Below are 16780 nucleotides of genomic sequence, written 5' to 3'. Positions count from 1 at the left end.
TATAAAAGGGGGAGAATAACACCTATTCCCCAGGGGTCTTTTAAGGCCCAAATAAGGTAAGCGATGTAACAGCACTCTGCAAGACGAAAGGTGCTACGTCATTATCACCACCATCACCAAGGTCGGAAGAGGGCTCTGTCTCGAGTCCATACTGACGCCATGTGCGGGGCCTCCACAGGCAGCAGGGCTTCCCCCAGAGACCCTAAACCCAGAACTCTAAAAGCCAGAGCCTGTGCTCAGAGGCAAATGACTTTACTGAGAATTCTGGATTGGGAGAAGACTAAACAGTCATCACATGCCAAACACAAAGCCATCCCTCTAAACCCGATGAATCTCTTTCCCCAGAAACTTGAACACGTTCCCCCTCCCAGGCCACAGGACGCCGAGCAGAGAACAACCTGGAGGTGGGGGCAGTGTGAGGGAAGCACCCTGCCTCTGGTCCTAATCTTGGACTGCCTCTGAGCCTAATCCTGGGCTCCGCTCTCGGCCCCTAGCCTCTATGTCTTGAAAAGATAAGAGTGCTAGGCTACATCTCTAAGGGCCATAGGTGTTTAACATTCTGCGCATCTAAACCACAGGACTGCTGTCTGAGCTGAAGGCAAAATGAGAGACAGAGCTGAGGAAAGGGACTGGGACCCTTGAGAAAAGGAGGCAAATGCTGCAGTCTGTTCACAGCCACCAGCCCACCGGCCTCTTCTGCCTTGTAATAGCTTTGGGGCCTGAGGCAACCTACTTAACCCTTTCTGTGTGCACACTGTGGACCAAAATATTACCAAGGCAGAGCACGGACTATTACTAAGCCTCCTCTAATTCTCTCTAGCTCTCTGGAGAACTGTGACCTTGTCTTAGGAGGTTCAGCCACATTTTCTCTAGGTCAAGGGTACTAATGCCCTCCGATGCCCACTGCCAGCCCCATGGTCACCTGGTTCCATCCCCATCCTCTTTCCTGCTCCACTGACTCATGGGTAAGGGGGAAAGAGGCAGGGATGCTCAGCACCCACAGCATGAACACACTTCTCATGGAGGCCAGTCAGCGCTCAGATGATGTCTGCACGCTCGAGATGGAGGAAAGGAAATAGGGAGAGAGGGGTATAAACCCAGAGAGATCATTTTGCCGGCCTCTTTCTTCCTACCTGCTCTGTTAGAAAGGCGCTGGAGCATGTGGGCTTCGAGAGAGTGGAACCGAAAGGATTAAATGTGGAGGATGGAGATTATAGTTAGGAGGGATGGAAAGAGAAGACGGGGGTGAACAGAAAAAGGAGAAGGGTTAGAGGGAAGAGAATGAAAAGTAGAGGGAGAGGACAAAGGGGATGGGGAGAAAGGAAGAAATAGCTCAGGGAAGGAAGGAAGGGAATGAGATTGGGGAGAAAACAGACTCTGAGGGAGAGGGGAAAAAACGGGGCAAAAATGGAGGAAAATGAAGAGGGAAGGAGAAAAGCAGAGACAGCAGGCATGGGGAAAATTGACGGAAAAGGGGAATAAGAAAGGGAAAGAGAAAGAGCAAGCGGTGAGATGAGAGGACAGACTCCAGCCCTTGAAGAAGTGGCGCCATCCGCTGCATATTTATGACCCTGCCGGAGAGCAGAGAGGGGACCGACGAGGGGAGCGCACGGTGGAGGAAAATATGAAGACGAAAAGCTAAGCTGCTGTGGTCCCTTGGCAGAAAGCACGCACGGAAACAGAATGTAAAGCAGGCAGGCTCCGCGGTGCCCAGAGAGCAGGCCGGGTGGGCGGGGGAGAAGGCACCCGCCCGTCAGCTGGTCTGGAAGCTTGGCAGAGGCCTCGGGGGTGCGGCCTCAGGCCTGCCCGGCCCTGCTGAGCATGCGTGGCTCCAGCCAGGGCCGCTCGGCCCTTCCCCACTGCAGAAGGGATAGGGGAAGTGTGTGCCCACCTCCAGCCGCTTTACTTGGGTCCTTTCAAACTCCAGGCGTGTCTCCAGCTCCCGGATCTTAGCTTCCTGCCTGCTCACCAGGGACTTGTCCACCATGGACTGCTCCAGGAACTCCACTTGGCTCTGGAGGGCTTGTAGCTGGGGGGTGGGGGCAGGAAAGGAAGAAAGAACTGAGCCTGGAAAGGGAAAAGGGGCAGGTTCTGTACCCCCTTCCCTGCAAGATCACCATGGTGACCAGAAGGCTGGACAGGGAGCTGGAAGGATGGGTCCCTGAGACAGGGGCACCCCCCAACCTGACCCTGTGCTGACAAACATTTTGCCCTTTGGAGAGAAAGGAGAGAACTAAGGACCAGAGAGGGAATAGAAATGCAAAATGAGGCAGTTGAAGCCAAAAAACGTCTGCTCTGGTGACATGGCTCCAAGCCTAGGCCTTTGCACTCACTGACGCTGACTGATGGCAGAGAGAAGCGCATGTGAACCTGTGAGCTTGGGAGCTGGTCCCCACGAACAGGGACCCTGTCACCCTCTCTTTACCAAGGGAAATCCTCGTCCCCACCTTCTCCTGCAGCTCTTGCTTCTCTTTGTTGGCTTCTTCCAGCTGAGCCTGGAGATCATTCATCTGAGCCAGGTCCCGGGAGGCCTGGGAAAGGAAAGAGTACCGAAGCAGGACTTCCCATGAGCACCAAATTCCAGCACGCTCTGCTCCACTTGGAGGGCCAGGGCACACAGGCACCATGACAGGGACCTACGAGGAGGACCAGGGGACGGTGCCCGTGCAGGGTGTGGCGGGGCACTCCCGGGCAGGGTACCTGAGCCACGGCCGCCTTGTGCTTCTTCATCAGCTCGTTCATGTCCTCCTGATCCTCCTCCAGCCGGTTCTGGATCTCATTTTTCTCACGCTGAAGGCGGCTCAGCTGCTCCTCCAGCTGGACAGAGGCAAAGACAGACCAAGAGCCTCAGGCCTGGCGTGACTAATGGCTCTGGGTGGGAAGACTGAACCTCCTTTGGCCACCACCCGTGGGAGGAGCTAATGATGGGGCCAGGCCGACCCGCTGGAGGGGGTGCCAGGACCAGTGATGCTCAGGGAGCTGCCTGTCCTGCCCTGCTCTGGGCCTGGGAGCTGAGTGGAAGGACTGTCTTTGCAGCTTAGGCAGCGTGTGTGTGTGTGCTAAGTCACTTCAGTCATGTCCAACTCTTTGCAAGTCTATGGACTATAGTCCACCAGGCTCCTCTGTCCAAGGGATTCTCCAGGCAAGAATACTGGAGCAGGTTGCCATGCCCTCCTCCAGGGGATCTTCCCAACCTAGGGATGGAACCCATGTCTCTCATATCTCCAGCATTAGCAGGCAGGTTCCTTACAAATAGTGCCACCTGGGAAGCCCAGCTCAGGCAGACCCTGGGCTAAATGACAGCTGCTTCCCCACAGCTCTTTGAGGGCTAATGAGAAGGCAGAAAAGGTCCACCCAGAACCAAACGACCCATCGTCCAGCACTAGCGGCTAGGCCTTAACCTCTGCCCTCTCCAGGCCCCAGGGAAGGATCCCTCAAATCTGTGAAGCTCTCCTGGCCTGCACTGGTGTTCTCCCCCGGGACTGCCTGCTTCCTGACCATCCAGTCCCCACGGCCAGTCCACTCCTGTAGGGAGGAGAAGAGACAGCCAACAGCAGCTTCAGGAAATGAATGAATCTATTAGCCAGTAATTCCAAACCAAAATGACTACGTTGGCTCCTTCTCTGCCCCCATCCATCTTGTTACCGGGCTGCGGGGAGCTGGGGATGCCTCCGCCAAGAAATTTATTAACTTGGATTTAAATAAAATGGTAATTTTATAACAGCCTTTTTTAACACAATTAAGGAATTTGAATTACTCACCTGAAAACTGCTGAGGAGCACAAATGTCACAGGGATAAATCAAGCCCAGGAGACTGGCATCTCTCTGCAGCTGGGGGACTAGCTGGGGGGCCAGGGAGCTCAGAGCCAAGCCCAGCCTCCTCCCCTGCCCCGTTCCCTGCCCGAGGAGGTATACCAGCGGCCGCATCCCAGTAATGAGCTCTCGGCCGATGGATGGGCCATGGGAGAGGTGGGGAATTAAAAGGGAGGCATTAAATAAGCGCTCTAATTAGCTGCCGCTTGGGCTTGTCAGTGGGGCTGGCCGGGGGCAGGGGAGGGAAACAGAGTCATCCCGTCCTCTTATCGGTGCTTCTGCTAATCTCTAGGTACCTGTTTACATCCCTCAGCCACATTAGCTGCTTTATTTATGGTGTTGAGGCCTGTGGCCAAGCTCCCACAGGCAGGTGGTTAAACAGGGAGATGGGCCCTCGCTGGCTTCCTCCTCCGTCTCGCCGCCCCCTCCCAGGCCTCTAAGTGGGGGAGAGGCAGAGGAGTGGAGGCCTACTCTCCCTGCAGAAAGTCCTGGGCTGGGGAAGGAGCCTTGTTTGGCGTAAAAGGAGCCACTGTCATGGCTCCGTTGTCCCTCAGCCGCCCGAGTCCGGCTCTGCACACCCCGCGTCCTTACCGCTGTCTTGGCCTTGGCGATGTCATCGATCTGCAAGTGCAGGTCTTCGATCTCCACCTCCATCGCTTTCCGAGCTTTCACGGCCGCTGCACACGTGAACTCTGACTCCTCCAACTGAACACAGCCAACCCCACCCCCGCCCCAGGGAGGGACATCAGCCACTCCCCAGGGACAGGAGGGCTGTGCAGGGGGCTCCCCGGGGAGAGGGAACCTGGCACTCTCCTCCTTCTCCTCTGTTCACTTCAGACCCCAGGGCTGTGATGCGTTATGAGTGCACTGACTTCTCTGCCCACGACAGGGTGGCAGGTGTTGGGCCATCCACATCACTCTGGGCTTGACTGTCATGCCTACAGCACACGCTGACCCTCAGGAGTCCAGCTTCTCCCCGCTTCCCTATCACCGTCCTTCCCAAGGATTCAAGAACCACTGGCAGGGGCAAGAGGGAGAGGGAACTGATGACGTCCTGTCTGCGGATACCTGGTTCTTCAGCTGGGCGATCTCCCTCTTGCTGGGTGCGTTGTTCTTCAGGTGATCCAGCATGATCTGGGCATCTGCCAGCAGGGCCTTGGTGCGCTTCAGGTCTTTCCGGAGCCGCTTCTCTGACTCAAAGTCCCGCTGGTTCACCTGGGTGGACACCAAGGGCTGGGGCTCTGGGCTCCGCCATAGGGCCTCTGCTTGTCTTCCCCGAGCCCCCTCCTCGCCCTGCCCTCACTCTCAGAGATGCCTTAATGAGCAACGATAGTGGCAGGGCTGGGATCACACCAGCCGAGGTGAGAAAGCCCGGTGTGCCCTGGGTGGTGATCACCCTCCTGCAGGTGATCACCCTCCTGGCAGGGCCCTACAGAGCCAGCGCCTTCCTGCTCCCGGCTCTCCCCGCCGCAGCCAGCAGTCTCTGCTCACCTGGTCACTGAGTGTGGCCAGCTTGCCCTCCAGCTCCCGCTTCTCCCGCAGCACCTTCTGCTTGTCCTCGTACTCTTCCTCAAGCTGTACTTCCATTTGCTTTAACTGCAAATAGGGGCCCATGGGTCCCTTCAGAGTCAGGTGCCAGCCAGCCCCTTCCCTGCTGGACCCCCCTGTGCCCCTGGGAGAATAGTGGGGTAGGGGCTGAAGATGGATGACCTGGAGGGGCATACCCTGAACTCAAAGTTCCCAGGGTTTCAGAGCAGCCTTGGAGGGAGGGGAGGGACAGCAGGCCACGAGCAGCGGCACAGGCCCAGGTGGGAGCTCTTGTTCCAGAGCCTTTGTGCTTGCAGCTTGGCACAGAAAGCAGGGGGGTGTTAGCTCCCTAAGGGCCTGGGCCTCTCTACGGACCCTCAGAGCAGCACACATCCTGGCCAACGCCAGGATCCCAAGCAGAACTTCCCAGTCCTGAATAGCAGTGGAATATAGTGAAGGATGGGGAAGCCTGGCGTGCTGCAGTCCATGGGTCGCAGAGAGTCAGACATGACTGAGCGACTGAATGACAACAGAGGTAAAGAAAACAGAAAAGCCCTTACTTTAGATTTGTTTTTTAATTGAAATATAGTTAATCTGCAATGTTGTGCCAATCTCTGCTGCATGGCAAAGTGATTTCGTTATGTACATAGAGACATTCTTTTTTAAAAAGTGTTCTTCTCCATTATGCTTTATCACAGGATAATGAATATAGCTCCCTGAGCTATAGGGTAAGACCTTAGTGTTTATCCATCCTATATATAATAGTTTACATCTGGAAAAGTTATTACTGTAAAGCAGTGATGGAGGAACCAGTGTTTCTACTGGACGGGTCAGAGCCAACTGGTTTACCTTCTTCTGACATGACTGCCGGGCCTCCTCCACCTCCTCATCCCGATTCTCCATCTCCTTGGAATGGGTCTGCCTCATCCGCTCCATCTCCATCTCAAGTCGCAGCTTGGCCTGCAGGTGGATGGGAGTAAGGGCTGGGTTTCTTCTCTGGCAGCACCCCGACTCCTCCCCACCACGTCCCGATCGGCCGCTCTTCCTGGGCTCGGGAGCAGGAACGTCTCTGCCAGCAGTTCCCTGTGCTCCCACCTTGCTCTGGTGGCAGCTGGCTTCTCCAGAGAAACTGAACTCCTTTACTAGAGGCCTGGCACAGGCCCAGGGAAGGCTGCTGGGCGCGGGGGCAATCCTGCCGCTTTTCCACTTGGCCTCGGGGCTCTAGCTGCCTGAACTGACACGGTGGCTCAGTGGCAGGCTGGACGGGCTCACGGCCTTCCAGCTACCCTGCCTCCTGAGCCCCTCACCAGTGGAGCTCAATTAAGATCTGCTTTCATGGAAAGTGCCATGAAAAAGCTTAATTATCTTCACACTGTGGCTGGCACAGATCAGGTGCCCCCTCAGTACTTTGTGAATAAGAGAAGGGATGACCGATTGGATTTAGGATCTCGTCCTCCTCTGCCCCACATGGAGAGGACAGTGCTGCCTCCCTTGGCCCAGCCCTCAGCACCTGCTCCAGCATCTGGATGGTCCCCGCCTGCTCGTCCAGCTCCTCCTCCTGATCCTTAACCTTGGCCTCCAGGTCTCGGAGCTGTTTCTTGACCTTGGCCAGAGAGGCTTCATCCTTGGACTCTTGGGAGGAAATGTCCTGGAGCTCGGCCTCCAGTGACACAACCTTCTGGGTGAACCCTGCAATGTCCATGTCTTTTTCCTGGAGGGAAAGAGAAGATGAGGCTGGTCCTGGGCGAGCCCGAGCCTGGGGCGGGGGGAGGTATGGACGGCAGGCAGCTCCACGCACCTCCATCTGCTGCTTCAGGCTGAAGGCCTCAGCGAGGAGCATGTCCTTCTCCCGCTGCAGTTTCTCCCGCTGCAGCTTCTCTCGCTGGGCCTCCTCATGTGCTTGAGAGAGCTCGCTGTCGAACCTGCCAGGGAGCATGGCCATGGCGGCTCCATCAGATGAAGGAAGAGTCACGGCCCCCAGCACCCGGAGGCTGCCAGGAAGTGGTGCCACAGACCCAGACAGGGTGCAAGACGGGAGGACTCATGCAGCCTGAGCTTGGGGCCAGCGCAAAGGGGTTACAGGTCAGGCCACCAGGGCCCTGCTGAGCAACCTGGTCTGGGCTTGAGGGGTGGGGGAGCATTTCATCAAGGGGGCCTAAGAGGGACCCACAGACTGCTTCCAGGGAAAAAGTGGACAGACTCTCCTCTGGCATTAAGTCTCAGCCTTTTCTCTTTCAACAGATCAAAGGATAGGAAGAGCGACCAGGGTGAAGGCAGAAGGGGTGTCAGAAGGGGTGGAAATGAACATCCTGCCTCATCTCACGCACTTTCTACAGCTCTAGACAGGCCACCTCTGGGCCTACCTGTCCCAGCTGCACCCCATCACCCCAGGACACCCCACCCCGGGCTGGGGACCCCATCCCCCTGTGCCCAGTTGGCAGCATGCTTCAAGGGGGAACGCGGGCCATGGCCGGGGTGGGGGGTTCCTCCTTTGTTCCTCCACTTCCCAGCCTTCCATCTCCTGCCCAGTGACTCCAAACAAGGAGCAATTGCTGAAATTCCTCTTAACACCTTCCTGGAATAGCTAATCGGGTTCCTGTCCCTGTAGAAAACTGACAAGCTCACTCCCATCCCAACCCCACGTTAAGGAATAAAAAAAAAAAAGTAAGAAAACTCCAGGCCCGCTGAAACTTAATAAGTTACCCAGCAGGGAGTGCAGCAAGATAGTAACTAGGTCGAGCTGGCACTGTCATGGGGTGCTCCAAGGGGGACCCCTAAGGGTGCCTGCCTCTAGGTAAAAGGGAGGGTGGGGGTACAGATAAGAACCAGGGGAGCAGAGAGTCAGAGCGCTGGGGGAGAAGAATATAAGGCTTTCCTAGTGCCCCTCACTTGGCAATGAGCCCAGGAGGCCGAGGGTAACCCCGGGTCCCTGGAGGGACCCAGCCCTGCCCTCCTTACCCCCAGGGCCATGGGGCTGTCCCTTCATAAAGCAACCAGTGCCTCTTCTGAGAACCCGTCCTCTGCAGAGGGGAACTGGGTGCTCACCCCATTCCCTGGAACGTCCTGCTGTTCCCAAAATGTGGGGGTTCCTCCCTGTTCCTAATAAAGGTGTCCCATTCCCATCCTGGCCTGGGAAATTAATTTAGACTGGCTTTTCTCCTGCGAGGGCTGTCCCCCCTACCCGTGCCACTTCGGGGCATTATCATAATGAGATGGAAGTGGCAGGTAGTTTAATGACATTAGCCAGGAGTCTGTGTTTGTGTAGCTGAGGCAACAGGGGCGGGGGTGGGGGGGCACAGGAATGGGGAGCCGGGTGTTGGGGGGTGCAAGGGGCAGGACCACCGTGGAGTGGTTCCTGCATGGGGCCTGGCTGACGCTCATCCTTCTAGATCCCAGGCAGGGTAACAGCACACACTGGGGTGTGAGGGAGGCAACATCTGAGAGCAGAGCCCTGAGCAGGCCGTCAGGAACGCTGTGGTCTACATGCGCCTTGGAGGTCAGAAGTCAGACCCTGACTCCTATTCCAGGGCGAGGGACCAGGCAGATGAGAGGGCCAAATTCAGGCCCTCTCGTCTCTCCTCCCTGGAGGGAGGCAGGGAACTGCTCAAAGAGGCCCGCTGCATCCAGGCCAGGGGACCCACCCACCTCCTCTGCTTCTTCTCCAGCTCGTGGTTGCGGACCTGCTGGCCCTCCAGGTGCAGCTTGGTGTCCTGCAGCTCAGCTGTCAGCCGCTGGCACTTCTTCTTGAGCTGCTGCAGCGTCCGCTGGCTCTCATCACTATCTGCCTGCAGGTCCCCGAGCTAGGGGGGCGAGATGGGGGTACAGGGTCAGTGGCCCTCGAGAGGCCTGGAGGTACTGGTGGAGGAGGTGAGGAGAGGGCAGTGGGTGAAGGAGAGGGTGGTCTGGGGACCAAGGATGAAGTCAGTCTCGTCCAGGGAATCTAAGACACTCTGACAGTAGTCTGCCCTTGGGTGTCCCTCACATCCAGCGGCAACCCTTCCCTGTGCTCCCAGGGCCTGCCTGGCTCACTGGCCATTCCCCACGCCAAAATGTGGCGCCCAGCCCCTCTCCACACCTCTCCAGCACCAGCCTCACCCGCCTCTCCAGCTGCCTCTTGCTCTGCTGCTCCACCTCCAGCTTGTCCTCAAACTCCTGCTGGAGCCGTTTCTTGGTGAAGTCCACCTCCCGCATGGCTCGCTCATACTTCAGACGCCACTCGCCGCCTGTGGGGTGGGGGCAGACAGCGGATGAATGAGATGCTGAGAGTCCCCGAGAAGGGGTGGAGGGGGATGAAGGCTTGGGGAGCAGGTGGAGTCAGCCAGAGGGACTCAGAAAGGTCCCTGGATCAGTGACTTCCTTCCAAGGCAGAAGGAGCCACTAGCCGGGAGAAGCCTAGAGAGAGTGATGCGGCCCCATGTGCTGTCTTCTCCCAAGGACCGCCAGACCATGGTCCTCAAACATTGTCATTATCATGGTTGCTGCGGTGGATTAGTTGCTAAGTCATATCTGACTCATGCCACCCCATTGACTGTGGCCTGCCAGGCTCCTCTGTCCATGGGATTCTCCAGGCAAGAATACTGGAGTGGGTTGCCATTGTTACCACCTTCCATGATAATCCCCTGCACTTATTGGGACCTCTACTTTCTCATCAATTTATTTCACGTAGCCTTATAAAGGTCTACAGACAGGAGATGAGGGGTGTGGTTGCCTAGGGGGGGCTTCAGAACTTGCCACTCAGGCCATGGCCAAGTCCTCCGGCCTCTGACCCACCTGTGTCACCATCAGCCACTTCCCCGTTGATCTCAGCTGCCCGGATGAGACGGGCCTCCATCACCTCCATCTCCATCACCTCCATCTTCTTCTTCAGTGCATCGTACTGGGTCTGCAGAGAGGTGGTTATGTGCCGTGCTGCCCCACCCCCTCACTCAGTACCGCCCATGCCCCTGAACCACACAGACCATGGTCACAAGCTTACCAGGGCAGACAGGGGTGCTGGGCTGGTGGCAAGGATGCCATGTGTCTTAGGGGGACCAGACAGGCACTAGCATGTGTGGCAGCCACTAGCTCAGCCCTGCCCTCACCTGCAGCTCCTTCATCTCCTTCTCAGCCCGGAGCCTCTCCGCGGTCTCTGCGTCCAGCAGCTGGGAGGCGGACTCTCCTGTGTTACGTTCATCCGTCAGCTCCGATGTCAGCTCTGAGATCTGATGGGGGAGGGAGTCACCACCCGTTGACTGCCTCACTCAGCTGGAACAGTTGTGGGGGGGTGGCTGGGGGGCCTCCTGGGCCGGGCACCCTGCAGAGGGGGGTTGGTCTGGCTGGTGCTGGGAATCACTCACTCACCCGGGTCTCCAGCCGGTCACTGCTGAGTCGCAGCTCGTTCCGCTCCTTCTCCACTTTCTCAAGCTTGCTCTTCAGCTGCTGGATCTCCTCCTAGGGCGCAGGAAGGAGGGCAAAGTAAGGCAGAGCCCCTGGGAGATGCTGGGGCAGGATCTGTACCCCTGGGGTGAACCAAGCTGGTGAAGCTCAAGCCGTGACATGAGGGAACTGGAAGCCACCGCCTGCCTGGGGCTCCTTCCCTAGACCCTTCCCCATGGGCGGTGGACGCCTGAGGTTTTATCCTAAGAGGATACCCGGGGGCTCAGCCAGCACCCTAGAAGGACGCCTTCTGTTTGCTGGGCATGGTTCAAGGACACCAGCTCTGTGGACTGCAAAAAGGAGCACTGGGGAGCCCAAGACAAGTTGGCAAAACTCTGGCCCACGTGGATGAAGTTCAACCCTCCCCTCCCCGGGCTGTTCCGTACGTCTTTGTTCCGGATCTGCTCTTCTGACAGCTGGACCTCGATGAGGGGTCTCACGGTGGTGAAGAGCTTCCACCAGGGCCAGTCCTTCACCCCTTTGTTCTTCTTGATGTTCTTCTGCACGCAGCGAATGGCCAGGTCCTGGATCTAAGTTGGGGTGGGGGTGGTGCTCAGCAGGCTGTCAGACCCGAGTCCAGCCAGGATGGTCCCCGCCACCAGCCCCAGGCTCTGGGGCTGCCCCTCTGGCCACTGGACCCACCTCAAGTCAAACACTCCCTGAGCCACCCCTTGCCCCCAGCCTCCCTCCAATCCTCAGAGAGTGGGCGGCAGAGAGTGCGGCCCCTGGAGCACCGCACTGGGCACTAACCGATCTGCCATCATTAGGAATAATTTCGTCTGCTTTATTTGCTGCCTGATTATTTCCAGCACGCCGGCCTAGATGTGCTATAAAACCTAATCTTGCTGAAACACAAGAGGCGGCGGTGCTGGCTGTTTTATGGACTTGCTAATAAGAAAAGGAGTCGCTGACACAGCTCCTTAATCTTCATGGAGCAGCCTGAGATCCCTAGCCCACCTTTGCCTGGGCCCTGCTCCTCACCACCCAGCCTCGGACCAGGCCACACGGTCTCATCACCAGGCACACAGGCACTCTGGCTGGCAGGGGGGTGCTGCTCATCCCCTGCCCTGGCCCAGGGTGCCCCTGGGAGGTCCTGCCTCTTGTCCCCCAGACAAAGATAACTCACAGCCCCACGCCCAGCCTCCTGCCCCATGGGAATGTCCCTCCCAGTCCCACCCCGACCCTTGGAGCTCAGCTCTGCCCGGATAGGCTGGGTAAAGGGACCAGGCTGTCCCTGGAGCAGCACCTTCTTCTTCTTGAAGTGTTGCCGGGCCAGGTAGCCCCTGCAGGCCGCTTGGAACAGGGTTAGGTTCCTGCTGGTTTGTTCATCTCGCTGCTCCTCCAACCGTGCCAATGTGCCTGCCCGGAAGAACACCTGTGGAGACATGGGCCAGATGAAGGTGGGGAAGGAGAGAGGCAGGGGGCAGCCTGGTAGAGGAACGAGCAGCTGGAACAGAAAACCAGCAGGCCCAGGGCGTGGCCCTTGGCCTGGGGAGAGCCTAAAACCCTGGTGTCTAAGGGGGAGGAGGGCTGGCGGCTGGGGAGGCTTGGGAGGGAGTACTGTGGGAAAGAGACGAGGGAGACGGAGGCCAGAAGGAAGTCATCTGGGACAAGAAGGATGTGCTGTGGACGCCCTGCAACACCGCTGGTGGCTTCGTCCCCAGGGCCACCCACGCCCCTGTGCCCACGGCCACCACGGCCACCACAGGTCCAACCACAGATTCCAGCCACCTGGGATCAGGGGATGGCATGCGTGTGAAGGAAGGAAATACCAGGCAGCAGCGTGCAGAGAAGGGAGAGGGTGGGGAGGGGGCCCCTTCTCCGCATCCTCCCCACTCAGTTTCATTCCAGACCGTCTCCTCTTTCATGTGCCAACACCCACCCCCACACCCAGGTTTCACCTCGTGAAAAAACCGGTGGGGTGGGCAGGGGTTGGCCCAGGCAAGGGACCTGTCATACAGGTTTGGGGGTAGGAGGGAAGATGTGAGAGGAACCAGCTGGGCGCCCCCACACCTGGCCTTTCCTCTCAGTCTTCTCTGCCCTGAGCTGGGCCTGGGTAAAATTCTCTGTGCTAAGAGAAGAAGAAGAGGGGGAAATGGTCAGGTGAAAAAAAACAGGACTCTGGTATCCTCAGAGAGGGCAAAGGCCGTGGAAGTATAGACCACCACCACCAAGCCCAGAAGACAGAATATTCACTTTGGAGGGGTACAGAGGAGACATGAACTCCATAGGAAACAGCACCAATAGGTATGGCGTCCCCAGGCTTCCCTCCAAGGAAGGAGTGGGGAGACGGCCGCACTTTCTGCTGGGAACGTTTTGTCTCCTGGCAGGAACCGAGTACCGTGGGGCTGGCCTGGGAGAAAGCCAGCTCAGTCCTCCACAACACATAAGGCTGAGCACCGGGCATCTCCCGTGGGTCTCAGCCCTCTCTGAGCCTCCGTGTCCCACAGTGCGGAAGCCTGAGATTCCACAGCGCGTGGGGAAGACCCAGGTCCCTGGAGGGAGGGGGCCAACGTGCTAGTGGTCAGCACGCAGCTGTCTGACTAGGCAGAAGCAGCGAGATGCCAGGGAGGGGGATGAAGAATGGCCCAGAAACACACGGAGACTCTGGAGAAATGGTGGTGCAGAGTCGAGAGTAGTGAGCCTCTCTTAACAGCTGTCTGTGCCATTGAGTCTTTTGGGGTATTAGGTGAAATCTCAGGGCCATCTCCTCCCCGAGACATACCCATCCATACATATTTTACAAACAAAGTCAGGGAGGCTCTTAAACCCCCAAACTTCCTTGCCTGAGCTCCACTCCCAGCCACCTGTGGGATGAGATGGAGACCGCTTTTCCTCTGGAACAATGTGACAAACACACAGGAATCCTCGCTTACCACCACAGCCTGTGTGCGTGCGTGCTAAGTCGCTCAGTCGTGTCCAGCTCTTTGCGACCCCATGGACTGTAGCCCACCAGGCTCCTCTGTCCATGGGATTCTCTAGGCAAGAACACTGGAGTGGGTTGCCATGCCCTCCTCCAGGAGATCTTCCTGACCCAGGGATCAAACCTGTATCTCCTGTGGCTCCTGGACCACAGGGGAATCCTTCACCGCTGAACCACTAGGGAAGCCCAACCGCAGCCTAGAAACCCAGAAATTTCTCTTTCAAACCAGATGTCAGCAAACATCTGACTTTGCCCCTAATTCTGCTCTGAGGGTGAGTGGGCTCTGGGGCTCACCGGCTTTAGCAGGTGCCTGGGACGATGCCGAGAGACAGACACAGCAGCTGGGAAGAGGACCAGCCTGGACAGGCCCTCTACTACCCAAGACATGCCTTGGAGACGGTGCCATCCCCCCAAGGCTAGCCAGCAGCTCAGCCTGCCAGTCCCTGGATGGGACCCCACCCAGAGAAAGACCAAAGAGGCTGTGGTGAAAAAAATCTGACTTCAGGCTTCCCAGGGAAGAAGAACTTAGAAGTGGGGAGGAGGAGAGGAAGGAGCCAGACACAGCAGAGACCAAAACCCGAGAGACGACACGGAAGAGGGCGGGACCACAGGAGGCAGAGAGAACCAGGAAAGCAGCAGAAAATAGCAGAGCCCGAAACCAAGGAACACAGACCAGCAGGGACTGCCGGGGCCCAAAGAAAAAGGAAAAACCAGGGACAGCAGACCCAAAGACAGGAGGACAGGAAAGGGATTCCCAGGGAAAGAGGGAGGGAGGGGGCGGTAGGAATCAAAATCATGACTCAGAACACAGAGCAGGGAGAACAGAGCTGAGGAGTGGAGCGCGAGCCCTTTCTGCAAGCATCCCCTGCCACCTCACTCTCCCCACGAGTTCCCTCCCTCTCTGCGGACAGATGGACAGTCCAGAACCCTCCCCGGGACTCCCCACGGCTCTCTGCCCACCTCGGCCCTTGGAGCACGTCCGTGGATGCTGCCTGTCAGCCTCCCAATCTCAGTAGGGGGACACGCAGGCTCCCAGCCCCGAGGGAGGGACGCCCGGCTGGCCCTCTGGGGTGGAGTGATGCGGCAGGCTGGCACTCAGGGCCGGGCACGCCTGCCTTTTATGTACATTCCAATCAGGTGAGGAACCCGGCCTGTGGGCAGGCGGCAGTGGCACAGCCTCACAGAGCCCTGCTTCCTCTTTGAGACCCTGGACAGCTCAGCAATGAAGACGCTCTTTCCGCCTCTCCCAGCTCTCAGTCTTCCCCATTCCCCACACCAGGACTCAGGCCCACTCAGGACCACCTTCCGACCCACTCCCTCCTGACATCACAGAGGTGTTCCTGGCCCTGAGCAAGCCAATATTTGAGAGGGAAGCAGAGTCAAGTTTGCTGCAGCTGGAGCACCTAACTTCCTGGCCCCCAGCCCTGAAGGGGGCAGCTTGAAAAGAAATAGTTGTAGCAATAGTGTCAGTCAGTCAGTTGTGTCTGGCTCTTTGCGACCCCATGGCCTGTAGCCCCCCAGGCTCCTCTGTCCATGGGATTCTCCAGGCAAGAATACTGGCGTGAGTTGCCATTCCCCGTGAGTTGCCATTCCCTTCTCCAGGGGATCTTCCCAAACCAGGGATCAACCCTGGGTCTCCTGCATTACAGGCGTATTCATCATCATCTCAGCCACCAGGGAAGCCCATTTGAGAGGAAGTGCAGCCCCAGAGCAGCTGGGGTGAGGGGGCTGGGGGACAAGACCCAGCAGGGGCCCCAGGAGACTCCAGAAGTTGGACTGAGCGGGGAGGGCAGGAGGGGAGGACCAACCATCCGGACAAGGGTGACCAGAGTGTGGGCCCGGCTGCCTTCCTGCAGGGTCAACTCACCCGGCTCAGGCCCATGCAGCAGCTGCTCTTCTCCAGGTCCAAGGACTCTAGCAGCTCCTCCACTGCCTGCAAGGAGACGCCTCTGTCAGGAAGCCCCCAGGAGACTCCCCGCCTCCACGCGGGGCTTCACCCAGTCACTCAGCCCTTCTCTTCCTCCGTTCAGTCCACAATGTAGTCAACAGGCACTTTCGGTGGCTTCTGCAGCACCAGGCTCTGTGTTGGATTCTGGGGATATAAAGATGACTGCAAGAGGAACAAAGCTATCTTGTGGGGGAGCCAGACACGAAAACTGGTGAAATGCACAGAGGAGGAGGCATCTAAGCCAGAGAAGGGGGCCGTGGAAGGCACCCGGAGGAGGTGTTGCTTGCGCTGTCTTTAGCTACAAGTAAGGATTAACCAGACAAAGTAGGGGCGAGGGCATTTCAGGCAGAGGGACAAGCAGGCATGAAGGCCTGGAAGCATAAGACAATGGGAAGCGCTGAGGAAACTCCAGGTGGTTCAGAATAACTGGAGAGGGGTGGGCAGCAGTTAAGGGGCAGGTGGAGAGGTGGGCAGGGGCTAAAGGATGTAAGCCTGTGCGCTCTGAGCCCCTGAAGGTTCTCTCCCTGGGAGGGGCGTGGTCAGGTTTGCTCTTTACAGAAATCCCACCGGCCCATGAGTGGAGGATGCATGGACCCCTTAGGCAGGAATCCATAGGACAGAAGACTAGAGCCCGATCCAAAGGGAGAAGAGGAGGGGGAGATGCAAGAGACGTTAAGAAGATGGAGCTTAGAGACCTCCCTGGTGGTCCAGTGGTTAAGACGCCACACTTCCAAGGCAGGATTCAATCCTGGGTCCAGGAACTAAGATTTCACATGCCACAGGGTGTGACCAAAAGAAAAAAAAAAAGACAGAGCCTTGCTCAATGTGGGGGAGAGGTAGATGAGAGAGGGGAAGCTAGGGACATATGGAGGTTTTTGACTCGCATAGTAAATAATTAATTCAATTCTCCATCTCTAGGGCCCTCCCTGGTGGCTCAGTGGTAAAGAATCTGCCTGTAATGCAGGAGACCCCTGGGTTGATCGATTGAACCAACCCCTGGTTGGTTCGATCCCTGGGTTGAGAAGATCCCCTGGAGAAGGGAATGGCAACCCACTTGCCTGGAGAATTCTAGAGACAGAGGAGCCTGGCAGGCTACAGCCCATGGGGTCACAGAGAGTCAGACACAACTTTGTGACTGAGCCCAAGCACATGAT

The 16780-nt window shown here is 57.6% G+C and overlaps 1 protein-coding gene across 32 annotated transcripts in view; it reads right to left on the bottom strand.

Moving 5' to 3' along the window:
- MYO18A (myosin XVIIIA) overlaps positions 1–16780 on the bottom strand; it is a 101238-nt gene that overhangs the window by 13541 nt on the left and 70917 nt on the right. For all 32 annotated transcript variants that reach the window (XM_086359961.1, XM_086359982.1, XM_086359968.1 and 29 more), the window contains 17 exons: positions 15546–15611; positions 12002–12130; positions 11142–11285; positions 10681–10770; positions 10422–10541; positions 10111–10222; positions 9436–9563; positions 8986–9140; positions 7139–7262; positions 6851–7051; positions 6190–6300; positions 5305–5409; positions 4882–5028; positions 4405–4518; positions 2701–2817; positions 2448–2531; positions 1892–2029 (listed from right to left, as the gene is read on the bottom strand). In XM_086359961.1, coding sequence (XP_086216087.1) covers positions 1892–2029; positions 2448–2531; positions 2701–2817; positions 4405–4518; positions 4882–5028; positions 5305–5409; positions 6190–6300; positions 6851–7051; positions 7139–7262; positions 8986–9140; positions 9436–9563; positions 10111–10222; positions 10422–10541; positions 10681–10770; positions 11142–11285; positions 12002–12130; positions 15546–15611 — 2085 coding nt within the window. The remainder of the gene's footprint in view (positions 1–1891; positions 2030–2447; positions 2532–2700; positions 2818–4404; positions 4519–4881; positions 5029–5304; positions 5410–6189; positions 6301–6850; positions 7052–7138; positions 7263–8985; positions 9141–9435; positions 9564–10110; positions 10223–10421; positions 10542–10680; positions 10771–11141; positions 11286–12001; positions 12131–15545; positions 15612–16780) is intronic.

Source organism: Bos grunniens, chromosome 19 (assembly GCF_055505025.1).
Source record: "Bos grunniens cultivar Pamir isolate PY7600 chromosome 19, Bosgru_T2T1.0, whole genome shotgun sequence".
Taxonomy (NCBI): domain Eukaryota; kingdom Metazoa; phylum Chordata; class Mammalia; order Artiodactyla; family Bovidae; genus Bos; species Bos grunniens.
This window is presented reverse-complemented; position numbering and strand designations above follow the sequence as displayed.